At 36.7% G+C, this 13,761-nt stretch overlaps 1 protein-coding gene across 1 annotated transcript in view; it reads right to left on the minus strand.

Annotated features, from left to right (window-relative positions):
- The window catches only part of LOC106881377 (DNA polymerase delta catalytic subunit), a 55,240-nt gene that overhangs the window by 16,326 nt on the left and 25,153 nt on the right, over positions 1–13,761 (minus strand). Inside the window, exons 10-18 of the mRNA XM_014931744.3 lie at positions 12,495–12,740; positions 12,073–12,183; positions 11,762–11,953; positions 9,830–9,918; positions 7,578–7,694; positions 4,694–4,807; positions 3,319–3,466; positions 1,866–1,961; positions 393–530 (exon numbers count right to left, since the gene is read on the minus strand). Of these exons, the coding sequence (XP_014787230.1) occupies positions 393–530; positions 1,866–1,961; positions 3,319–3,466; positions 4,694–4,807; positions 7,578–7,694; positions 9,830–9,918; positions 11,762–11,953; positions 12,073–12,183; positions 12,495–12,740 (1,251 nt within the window). The remainder of the gene's footprint in view (positions 1–392; positions 531–1,865; positions 1,962–3,318; positions 3,467–4,693; positions 4,808–7,577; positions 7,695–9,829; positions 9,919–11,761; positions 11,954–12,072; positions 12,184–12,494; positions 12,741–13,761) is intronic.

The raw sequence follows: 13,761 nt of genomic DNA on the forward strand, positions 1-13,761 counted from the left end.
TAGAGCTTGATGAGGACATCCTGCAAACCCTGGTGGAACAAAATCCCATCATAACTGTTGAGGAATTAGCAGAGAAGCGTGGATTTGGTCATTCAACCATTCATTGACACCTGCAGGCCATCGGAAAAGTCAGCAAATTGGGTCAGATTTCAAGTTCGATTCCAGGCAGTGACCTGAACAACACCAACAACAACAGCAACAACAACAACAACAACGACGAAAAATAGCTTAGGAATGAGAACCGGAGTTCGAAATTCCCCAAGATACCTGATGAAGGCTGGTGGGTATATCAGCCGAAACGTTGTGTTAACAACAAACAAGATAAGAACAAATATCTGTCAAATGTAAATAATGAAAGAGTAAAATTATATGATTTTTCTTTTGAAACCTACCTTCTCAAATTCTAATTTAATAGGTTTGATAAATTTGCTGGAAATATATTCTGCTGCTTCCTTCCCAAGTTCCATTGCCTCTGCAACAGTTTCAACTCCAAAATTGCACATCACAGAATCTGTATCACCATAAATTACCTAAGGGGTTAAAAGACAAAAAAAAAAGAAACTTTATACATCAACATCAATAGCTTACGAATGAGAACCGAAGTTCGAAATTCCCCAAGATACCTGATGAAGGCTGGAGGGTATATCAGCCGAAACGTTGTGTTAACAACAAACAAGATAAGAACAAATATCTGTCAAATGTAAATAATGAAAGAGTAAAATCATACTTGTCCTCAACACCACGATCTTCATTACTATCATCCTCATCGTATTAATCATCACCAATGGCGCAGGAGTGGCTGTGTGGTAAGTAGCTAGCTTACGAACCACATGGTTCCGGGTTCAGTCCCACTGCGTGGCACCTTGGGCAAGTGTCTCCTACTATAGCCTCGGGCTGACCAAAGCCTTGTGAGTGGATCTGGTAGACGGAAACTGAAAGAAGCCCGCCGTATATATGTATATATATATGTATGTTTGTGCGTCTGTGTTTGTCCCCCTACCATCGCTTGACAACCGGTGCTGTTGTGGTTACGTCCCCGTAACTTAGCGGTTCGGCAAAAAGAGACCGATAGAATAAGTACTAGGCTTACAAAGAATAAGTCCTGGGGTCGATTTTTTCGACTAAAGGCGGTGCTCCAGCATGGCCGCAGTCAAATGACTGAAACAAGTAAAAGAATAAAAGAAAAATGTCTCATTACCACCCTTACCATTATCATTCCCATCATCGTCATCACTATACAGTACTAAAATATACATATTTGCTTCTAAATGCATCTTTTAGTGTGTGTGGGGGGGGGGGGCTAGAGTTATGCTGTGTTTGATTTACATTCATTTTTCTAGGCTGGCACAGGTTAGACAGGTACCTATTTCAGGCAGTATATTATTAAAGATAGATGCCCTTCTTTTTACTAGCTTTTCAAATTTTACAAACCAGGAACTTTTCATATTTCAACAGGCTTCGCTTGGCTGCTGTATATGTAAGTGTGAGTGTGCATGTGTATGTACAAGACAGGCTTTCATGATGTTTCCATCCATAAATTCCAATCATAAGACATTGGTTGGCTCACGATAACAGCAGAAGACCAACACATGTACAAGGTGATGCACAAAGGAAGAGAATCTAAGGTCACATGATTGCAAAGTGTACTTCTTAACTATACAGCCATTCCTGTGCCTATACATACATAGAGAGAGACAATATTTACTATATATAACATATAAAAGTATAACAATTAAAAACCCATTTAACATTATTAAGTTATAAAATAGAAAATAAGCAGAAACATGAAGGAACTCTCAAAATTAATACCAAAGGGAGTAAACAAATTGAAAATTAGTGGAACCTTCCTTTTCTTCTGTACCTACCTTAGCTTTGTGCTCATAGCCATTTTCAGTATCGTATTTTTCTTCTACATATTGTTTGGTGAGTTCAATCATCATACGTCCAAAGGCTGTGACACTCTGAAAGGTAAGGGAGAATTAACAATGGCAGTTATAGCAATAAAAGCAATGCAGGATATATATGCACATACATATATATACAAAGACATATACCCATACATATACACACACATATACGTGTGTATATATGTGTGTGTATGTATGCATGTATGTGTGTGTGTGTATATATATGTGTGTGTGTGTGTGTGTATATATATATATATATATATATATATATATATATATATATATAGAGAGAGAGAGAGAGAGAGAGAGTGAGAGAGAGTGAGTGAGTGAGTGAGAGAGAGAGAGAGAGAGAGTGAGAGAGAGAGTGAGAGAGAGTTTTTTTCCTTTTCCTTTTTCTTTTTTCTATTCTTTTTCTGTCATTTAAATTTACTAGGCAACCTCACCAGTGGTGGTAGCAAGAAAAAAGCACTCAGTACACATTGTAAAGTGGTTCATATTAGGAGGGCTTCCAGCTGCAGAAACCATGCCAAAGTAACACCCGAGCTCAGTGCAGCTTTGCAGCCCGCTGAATTTTGTCAAACCATCCTACTTATGTCAGGAGGAAAAATGGACGGATGATGATGAAGAGGATATATATATATATATATATATATATATATATATATATGCAAGTAAAAATAAATACAAAAAAGGTGGTTTTTTTGTATGATTGTGTATAGAGGAATATATTATTTTGTTTAAAAGAGTTCTGTTAAAGTCTGTCATACCGGCCATGACGAAGGGAAATAGCCCTGAAACTCAAGTTGCCTTTATATATTTATATATTTGATCCTTTATATTGAACACTCAATATTTCATCTACATTCAATACTTTCTTTCATGGTGCCATCCATTTTTATTTTATTTTATTTTATATTATATATTGTATATTATATTATATACTGTATATTCCATATTCTATACCCCACATTGGTTCTGCAGGAATATAAATAAAACATAAAAAACAGACAGTGTTGGAACTCTTTTAAACAAAATAATATATATATATATATATATATATATATATATATATATTTATATATATATACACACACACATGATAAATAAAGGTTATTATTTTAAAACTAAGAATAATAAAGAATATAAAGAAAACAAGAATTTAAAAATTGTGACAGAAACAGAGACTGAGTGTCCCAACACAATCACATCATCATTATTAGGATCATCACCTGGAATACAAAGACAGTGAGAGAGAGAAAAGCTGACCTCCACAAACTGGCGTATAAAAACAGTAAGAGGATGAAGGCTATAACCAAATGAAGGAGTTTATAAGGGGAATTGATAAAAACATGAAGGTGTCTCTAAAGTGAAATGAAAAAAAGTTCAGATTCAAGTTAAAGACATTCTATACCTGTGAAATTTCAAGACATGGAAGCTTGCCAACTTGAGCACCAGTAAAACCATATACAGAATTGGCACTGATCTTCAAGGCCAATTGTCGACCATCCAAAACCCTTTTCTTCAAAGGATCTGTTTCTTTCTTTAAATCAGCCTTGGCACTAATAGAAAAAAACAGATTTTAAAAAATGGAAAAGAGAAGTGAAACAGTATTTTCTTAATGTTTTGCTAACAACATTTACTGCATGGCGATAACTCTATTGGGTAGAAGTAGTGCCTCTGTGGAGAGTGATCTAGTTTCCTTTGGAGCAAGTCAACCTTACAGAGCCCACCCCACTCGCCAACCTATATCAATCCTGACAGGAGTAACACTCAGTGTTGTCGTAAAATATTTGTCATTTGTAGTGCTCGAACTTCCCAATGATAAAAATTGCTTTTACTGTATGGAACCTTATTTAGCTTATTTACAGCTAGGTGGACCAGGATATTTGAAAATTAGACCTCTCAGTCACACAGACACAATAGTACTGGTGACAGAAAATTAGCTGTTGGCGCCAAGAACCACGTTTTCCAGTATTTCATGGTCAAATGCACTTCCTGATACCAACCCTGGCAGGTTTTCAAGTAAGGTAGTTTATTCTATGTCTTCACATGAACTACTGAGCTGTCAGACTTTTTGCTTATAAAGAACATAATCAGCATATAATCATAATTATAAAGAATTATAATAATCATAATTATAAAGAACATAAATCACCACAAAGTGAACAGTGTCAAAACGAAGATAAATCACTATAAACACACTCACACTCTCTCAGCCACATGGTTTCAGGTTCAGTCCCACTACATGGTACCTTAGGCAAGTGTCTTCTACTATAGCCTTGGGCTGACCAAAGCCTCATGAGTGGATTTGCTAGATAGAGACTGAAAGAAGCTTGTTGTATATGGGTGTGTGTCTTTGTGCCTATTTGTCCTCCACCACCACTTGACAACCAGTGTTGATTTGTTTACAGCCCCATGATTTAGTGGTTCAGCACAAACAGATGACAGACTAGGTACAAATAAGTACTGGGGTCAATTCATTCAACTAAAAGTTCTTCAAGGTGGTGCCCCAGCATGGCCGCAGTCAAATGACTGAAACAGATAAAAGATATATGAGCTTTCTTGAGTTTTCTCTGTTTCTATCAACCAAATTTCATTCCCAAGGCATTTGCCAATACGTGGCTACAGTGGAAGTCATTTGTCTATGGTGTCTTGTAGTAGAATCGAACCTAAAACCATGTGGCTGTGAAGGAACATCTTAACTCCACAGCCATAAACAAAAATTAACATAAATATACTGAGTTGGGGAGCAAAAGATAGTAGCGATAGACAGCATCAAAACTAACCGTTTTCGGGCAGAGAGAAGATCATTTAAAATCTCAGGCAACAACCCTTTTCTTAAAGTGGACTTCACAAATAGGTTTCCAGAGGGTGTCTTGATGTATTGATCTGATGTCAAACTGTAAAACAAAAAGAGTTAGAAGAATTGTGAATCAATGCATCATAATGGGTTGCATAACATTATTGTTATTTCTTTCAGGTTAGCAGAATCTAATGAAACAATATTTTCTTAATGCTTTGCTAATAATATTTACTGCATGGAGATGATGACAACTCTATTGGTTTAAAGTGCCTGATTTTCCTTTGAAGCATCATCTGATGAAATACCCCTTTTTTAATTTTTTTAGTCAAGCAAGATTGCAGTGTCCAAGAACCTTTTACAAGACTGGTGGAAGAGAATGAAGTTGGCAGGGAGGTAGCCTTTGTGGGTTGAGGACACTCAAACCACAAACCTGACCCAAATGCTTGCAACAAAGGTATATGACATACCACACACACACACACACACACACATGCAGGCATACACACACATGCACATACATGTGGGCATGCGCATGCACACACACACAAAGTAATGGCAAATAGTTGTCATTTCCAAATGCAAAAGTGGAGATGATGATAAACCTAACCAGAACAGATGCAGGCCACTATTAGTCCTTGAACCTATAGAAGCACAATATATTTGAGAGAGAAACAGATACAGGAGTTGCTAAGAGAATCTGCAATCCTTCACTCAAAGGCTTTAATACAGCACTGGATCACTCATCTCCTTGCTGAGTACATCCAACCTTGTTTTTTTGTCCTGTCTGGGTGTCCATCCACCCTCCACACACTAGGGTGAGAGCCTAGAGTGATTCTGCCAGTTTACTCGCTGACAACCCAACCATGAAACAAGTAGTACTGGTTTACATAACTGCTAATAACAGATGTGACTTGAAAACACAAATACATATAAAATGAGTCACAAATAAAAACATATATATATGTAGTACATTATAATCTGTGAAGGCACGTGGCTCAGTGGTTAGAACATCAAGCTCACAATCATGAGGTAGTGAGTTCGATTCTTGGACCGGACTGTGTGTTGTGTTCTTGAGCAAGACACTTTATTTCACGTTGTTCCAGTTCACTCAGTTATAAAATTGAGTTGCAATGTCACTGATACCATTCTGTATCAGCCTTTAACTTTCCCTGGGATAATATTGATGGCATGGAGAGGGAAGGCTGGTAATGCATAGGAAACTGCTGGTCTTCCATAAACAACTTTGCCAGACATGTGCCTCAGAGGGTAACATTCTAGGTACAATTTGATGGTCATTCATGACTGAAGGCGGGGGTGTCTCTACCCTTTTATCCTTTACTTTACATTATAATCCATATACTATAAATATTTAATGTCTAGGGTATGACATTAAACTGCATCAGGTAGTGTGACTCCAGTTCAGGAGTTCTGGAGTTGTGGGTAGTGTGGAGTCATCCTTTAACCCATTACTTTATCAAATGTAATGCTTATCAATTTTAAAATTAATAATGTATTAGTTTGTATTCAAGATTTCAATGATGTGATTGTTTCTTTTAGAATGACATTACAGGGTAAGTGTGAGAGGCTAGATTTGACCAGTTTGAACATAAAACAGGCAGAATATTTCCACTGGATATGGCCAGTTAAAATGCTAAAGGGTTAACTACCATACCCACCATGTCTGTTCCTTGAATGGTAGTACTTGTCAGGGTCCTATCTTTGAGACCCTGATAGGTACTATCATTCCCAATCAGAACACAGATTTTTAAGAGGTAGAGAAAGCTCCCATTATTTTTGGCTAAGTCATGGAGAAAGCTGCTATTCTAGGAGAAAGATACTCTGGCATAAAACTAGCAGTCAAAATAGTAACAGCCATCTTGCAATGCTGGTCACTGGAACCTTCTATGATGACCAAGAGTGTGGAAAGAGTACTGTACAAGCATTTGTCACTAAAATCCAGTGACATACAGTTGTTTCACTATCATTTCATTTCTTGATCTATTTTGTAGTTTACTAAGTCTTATGGTGAAGAATGCATGGCAATGTGTGCAGGGAGCTGGCAGAGTCGTTAAAACACCGAGCAAAATGCTTAGCAGCACTTCATCTGTCCACCTAGGTCAGTTTTGCCTTTCATCTGTTTCAGGGTAAATAAAATAAATACCAGTTGAACACTGGAGTAGATGTAATCAACTTACCCACTTTCCTGAAATTTGAAACTAAGGTGCATAAGTCATATCCATACACATGCAAGGAGGTAAAACAGAACAATCAGGCTAAAAGTTATAGCTATCCTCTAACAAGATGAGGCAACCATCATAAATATATAATATATATATATATATGCGTAGGAGTGGCTGTGTGGTAAGTAGCTTGCTTACCAACCACATGGTCCCGGGTTCAGTCCCACTGCGTGGCATCTTGGGCAAGTGTCTTCTACTATAGCCTCGGGCCGACCAAAGCCTTGTGAGTGGATTTGGTAGACGGAAACTGAAAGAAGCCTGTCGTATATATGTATATATATATATATGTGTGTGTGTGTATGTGTTTGTATGTCTGTGTTTGTCCCCCAACATCGCTTGACAACCGATGCTGGTGTGTTTATGTCCCCGTAACTTAGCGGTTCGGCAAAAGAGACCGATAGAATAAGTACTAGGTTTCCAAAGAATAAGTCCTGGGGTCGATTTGCTCGACTAAAGGCGGTGCTCCAGCATGGCCACAGTCAAAAGACTGAAACAAGTAAAAGAGTAAAAGAGTATATATATATAAAACAATATACACACACACATATATATATTATAAAACAATACATACATACATATATATAATAATAATAATAATAATTCCAAACAATACACACACAGACTTACCCCAAATTTTTTATTGTGTTCTGATTTAGCAATGTGGTATAACACAAGTTGTGTGCAATCATGATGGATGGGTACAGTGATGAGAAATCAAGGGTAGCAATGGGAAAGCTGTAGTAACTGCAATGCACAATGAACAAAATAAATATGTTTAGATGCATATGATGTATGTGCACATGTATTGGTTTATACAATTGTTCATTTAACCCTTTTAATATCAACCTGCGCGAGACCACCCTAATTTTATGATACAAATTTTTTGTTTTTGTTTTAAACTGATCTAAAAACCTTCCATCAAAACTTCATGTTCATTTACGTTCCAAACATCAGCTCCATAATGATAAAGATATCTTAGTAAATTCTTCATAAATTTCAAAATTAACTGAAACAAAAGCAGAAATATGGTAAACAAGAGTTAACCCTTTCAATACAAACCTGTCTAAGTCTGCTCTTGGTTCTATGATACAGGTTTCTTGTTTTAACTCTTTAGTACTCAGATTTCTACGTGAAATGTATTGCTTATTTATTCATATTACTTTGAATTAATCATGAATTATCTCACTGTTTTGAGATATCATTGACATTGTAGAGTAGGTGTGAAAGGCTGGATCTGGCCAGTTTGAACATAAAGCAGGTACAATATTTCAGCTGGATATGACCAGTTTAAATGCTAGAGGGTTAATGTGATATAAACTAAAACCTTTCATATTAATCTTTGTTCCAAGCCCCGGCTTAATAATAACAGAGTTATTTTAGTAAATTCTTCATGAAATTTCAAAATTACTTACAACAAAGCCAGTACATTTTAACAAAGATACAGTAAACAATAAAGGGTATAAAAATCACACAGAAAATGTTAAATTCGTTTCGCATATACTTCTTGAAGTGTCAAAACTTTTGTTGCACAACTACAACTTGACCACTAACATAGTTCGACTGTAACAATTCTGTCCACAAAATAGTATAAAGCAAGTGCTGATATACTTCACAAGGCAAATATAATAACTTAACCTTTTTGGTACTAATTCATTTGAGACTGCCTTTGATTCTATGATAAAAAGCCTCCTATTTGTAAGTCCTTTAAATTAAAACCTTCCATTAAAATACTATGTTAATCTATGTTCTAAACATCAGTTTAATATTAACTGAATCAGAGCCAATGTGTTTCAACAAAAATATGACAGTGGTTCTGAACCGTTTTATTGAAGTGTCCCACTTTTAAGTATTTATTATGCCTATCTTCCCCGCTTTTTTAAGTAGTTATGCCTAGTGCCCACTTAAGTTGCAAATGTGGTATCACAACTAAACTGACTTAACATGGATGATAGTTTATAAATTTTACTCTAAAAACGAATTGTATAAGCTTTTAACATTGAACTGAGGAGAAATTAACAAAAACAAAAGTTGTAAATTTATACATTTACACAATTTATACAATTTAATGACTTCCCTGTGCCTGATAAGGTCTCGTTTTATTTTAATAACCATTACTAATCATTATCATGTATAATATAATTACTACTATAGGTAAAATTTAGTATGTTAACTCACAGCCCCCTAAAGCCTCATGTCCCTTTTGACATGCCCAGTACCCTCATTGAGACCCTCTAAAATATGGTTAAAAAGGGTTAAATTAATCAAGAGAAGAGAGAAAAGGGGCCACTCAAAAGCAAATGATATAGTAAGTACTTAACATAGTAAACACAATAACTTAAATACATCAAGACTAGGTGTCTAACAGGGAAGGGACACAATTAAAAACCAAAAATTATATATCATTTAAAATTAAAATTAAGCAATATGGTGATGGATAAAAATAGTCTGATCTTTGTCAGACACAGTGACAACTCAGGAGATGTTTCAGTCTTATTAAACTTCCTCAGTGAAGCAAAGTCATTCATGTATCTTCTTAAAATATATACTCTCTGAGTGGTTGGCGTTAGGAAGGGCATCCAGCTGTAGAAACTCTGCCAAATTTAGATTGGAGCCTGGTGTTGCCATCCGGTTTCACCAGTCCTCAGTCAAATCGTCCAACCCATGCTAGCATGGAAAGTGGACGTTAAACGATGATGATGATGATGATGATGATATTAGCAACAGAAGCAGTATTAATACTGAGAGGTAATATTTATCCCCACAGATCATTTGTCACTAACATATTTTTTCACAGAACATCCACAACATAACTTCAACATCACCACAGCAGCATGACATGACATGACATGACAAAGGATGAATTAATGATGCTAACTCACCCTTTGGTAGGTTCAATGACAGTAGCTCCTTCATACTCATCACCAGTTGTCATTTTCTGTACAGGTAACAACAAGTCTTGTTCTCTACACTGTGAACCAAAACAATGGATTACATAAACAGGACATTTTCAATAATAATAATAATGCTTTCTACTAAAGACACAAAGCCTGAAATTTGGGGGTAAGGGGTTAATTGATTACATTGACACTTGGTACTTATTTTATCAACCATGAAAGGGTGAAAGGTACAAGTCGACCTCAGTGAAATTTGAACTCACAATGTAAAGACAGAGAAAATGTTACTAAGCATTTTGTCCAGCATGCTAATGAATCAGCCAGTTTGCCACCTTGATATAGATATATATATATATATATATATATATATATATGGAGCCTGGTGTTGCCATCTGGTTTCACCAGTCCTCAGTCAAATCGTCCAACCCATGCTAGCATGGAAAGCGGACGTTAAACGATGATGATGATGATGATGATATATATATATATATATATATATATATATATATATATATATATATATATATGATAATAATAATAATAATAATAATCCTTTCTACAATAGGCACAGGGCCTGAAATTTGGTGGGGAAGGAGTCTACTCAATTATATTGACCCCACCCCCCACTCCCAGTATATGATGGTACTCATTTTATCAACCTGGTAAAGATGAAAGACAAAGTTGACCTCAATGGAATCTGAGTTAAATGTAAAGACAGGCAAAGTGCTGCTAAGTGTTTTGTCTGGCATAGTAACAATTGCTACCTTAATAATAACAATAATAATCCTTTCTATAGGTACAAAGCCAGTAATATTAGGAGGAGGAGTTAAGTTGATCACATCCACACCTGTACTTGACCAGAATTTATTTTTAACAACACCAGATGGATAAAAGGGCAAAGACGACCTCAGGATTTGAGCTCGGAATGCAAATAGGTGCAGAAGCGTTACCATGTTGTTTGTGGCAAGAAACTCAAAAGTGAGAACTCAATGATAGGGTGCACTGTCGTAGTGAAGATTCCAATTCTTCACACTCTACAGATCCAGTCACTTTTTCCGAATGTAGCCCCTTCAAATGCTTCAAAACATCACAAGAGAACTCTTGATTGATGGTTGGCGCTGGGGGACAAACTCTCAATGCACAATATCACATTTCTGGCGGTCACGCTCATAACCGGTCTTCCAGATCACTCACCGTTTTCCGGGGACATTCTTCTGCTTTTGAAGCACCCATGCCACTTGAAACATTGCCTCATCACTGTAAGCTTGCTGAAACATGCTCAGTGTCTCTGTAGCAGACTTCCTAAGTTTAACACAAAATTTCACGCTGGCTCTTTGTGCCTGTCCTTGACAAAATTGCAAACTACAGCAAACATGTGATCACAAAAACACAAATTTCACAACTTGCAAATAAACACAGCAATGTCACCCAGCACTCTACCTCATGAAGGGCACTAATAGCTCTCAGTGCACAGAAAAATGTGTGCTGTCATTTGTTGGCGCACTACATAACTAGTCCCGAAACTTTTTGATACCACCTCATAGTGATCCAGAATGGTTGCAGACCATTCGCCAAACGGCAGCGAGCTGGCAGAATCGTTAGCGCACCGGGCGTAATGCTTAGCGATATTTCGTCTACCGTTACGTTCTGAGTTCAAATTCCGCCGAGGTTTACTTTGCCTTTCATCCTTTCGGGGTCGATAAATTAAGTACCAGTTATGTACTGGGGTCGATGTAATCGACTTAATCCCTGTGTCTGTCCTTGTTTGTCCCCCTCTATGTTTAGCCCCTTGTGGGCAATAAGAAAATAAGAATGGTTGCAGACCAATGATTCAAACCAATAAAAGAGAGATAACAAACATGAAAACTATAATGAAACACTGAAAATATTGTAAAAAGAAGGGTGCATAGCTCTTACCTTCCGCAGTAGCTGAGAAATAACTTTGATTTGCTGCCCCCTAGAGAGAAGGTAGGGCAAGGGAACACCTGTTACTCTGGCCATTTCCATATAGTTTATGACACACATCAACTTCTCTAGCAGCCTTAAGGGTAGAATGGCATCTTTGAGGCAGTAGATTGCCAGACGGCGTCGGGTTTGTTCTGTGCCATTCTACAATTAAGAATAGAGAAGAATGAGAATGAGAGAGAGAGAGAGATGGATTGTGAAAGGAAGATAGTTTGAGAAAGATATGTAGAGAAAGACAGGTAGATGTACAACTTGCTACAAACCTGTAAATCTGTGATGATGGAGTGCTGAACATCTTCCTTCTGTTCCTGCAGGAAGTGGAATGACACTGCATTCAATGTGTACGATCGCAGTTTGTAGTCTCGCAGCAACACCTACAAACACAGAGATAAACAAATGTTATTAACAACGCCTAACACAGCTCAACTCAGAAAATACTTCTACTACTCAGAAAATATACTCAAAGTCAACTGAAATATCTTTTATTTTTTACTTGTTTCAGTCATTAGACTGTGGCCATGCTGGGGCAATGCCTTGAAGAATCTTAGTCGATTGAATTGACCTCGGTACTTTTCTTTCTTTTTAAGCCTGTTATTTATTCTATTGATCTCTTCTTAACCATACATCCAAGCCTGTACCCACAGCCATGCTTGAGTGCATAAAAAGAAAAAAATAAATAACCAACCTGTAACAAGTCAAACATAACTCGTCCTTCAATGTTAATGATTTTGTTCTCTCGCTTTCCCATCTGTTTGCTTTGTATTGTTGATTCTTTTATCACAGACCTTTGGTTACGGATCCGTCCGAGGAATGGAAAGTTTGTCACATCTAGATGCTTTGCTCGATTGATAAGATATGGGAAGTCAAAGTTCTGAATGTTATAACCTGTTACGATGTCTGGATCGACAGAACGAATGAAACTGGACCAATTCTGAAAGGAAAGCACAAAAATAACATAATTAAAGAGACTTGAAAGAACATCTTAAAGAACATCCCTATACATCACCTCAAAAAATATGACACTACAACTCTTCAAAGAAGGTTTTAAAACAGGAGACAAAAAGTAGATATATGTATGAAGTAAAGAAAGTCCGAACAGTACACAGAATAAAACAATAAATGAGAAAAGTAAACATGAAAAGAGTTACAAAACATAAGGGTGAATAAGCACATCCAAAGTATCATTACCATCATCATTTTAACGTCCACTTTTCTATACTGGCATGGAGTGGATGGATTTTATTGAGGCAGATATCCTATGGCTGAATGTCTTTCCTATTGCCAACCCTCACTTATTTCCAAGCAAGATAATATTCACTATGGCCAGGCATATTTTTGTCTCTTTAAATATACAGTACCATGCAAAAGTCTTCAGCCACTTCAAACTATTGTAAATTTCTACTAATTGCCAACGTATAAGTGGATGTTTCGCATTGTGTTTTTTACAGATGAAATATTGGCCTCATTGGAGTCATTTCCATACCTAATCATTATATTTTGTAGTAGGGGTTCTGAATGAGAGGGAAAGATGCAAGACGACCACCAAAAATGGCTGTGCAAAAGTTTTCGGCCACCTCACATAAACCAATCAAGATACAGTGTTCTAAAACAGAAAAATGTCTATAATGGAAATTTATTACATAATGTTCATTTCAAGTTTCTAATAAGTGAGAATTTGACACAAGGTCTCTAGGAAAGCAAAACAACCCATGTTACACAACAAAAACAGTGAAGTTTGGGAGTAAGAGTCTGACGCTTTGGGGATACATAAAAAGTGATGGTTCAAGAAAGTTGGTTAAAATTGACAATAACTTGAATAGTACCAAATACAACCAGTTGCTGAAGGACAATTTGATATCAGACTCGGGTGAAGGTGAAATTTTTCAGCATGACAGAGCTCCATGCCACAAATCGTGTGCAACACAACAGAGTCTGGCTGATGAAGGTGTTAC

Source organism: Octopus bimaculoides, chromosome 11 (assembly GCF_046866305.1).
Source record: "Octopus bimaculoides isolate indiv1 chromosome 11, ASM4686630v1, whole genome shotgun sequence".
NCBI classification, from domain to species: Eukaryota; Metazoa; Mollusca; class Cephalopoda; order Octopoda; family Octopodidae; genus Octopus; species Octopus bimaculoides.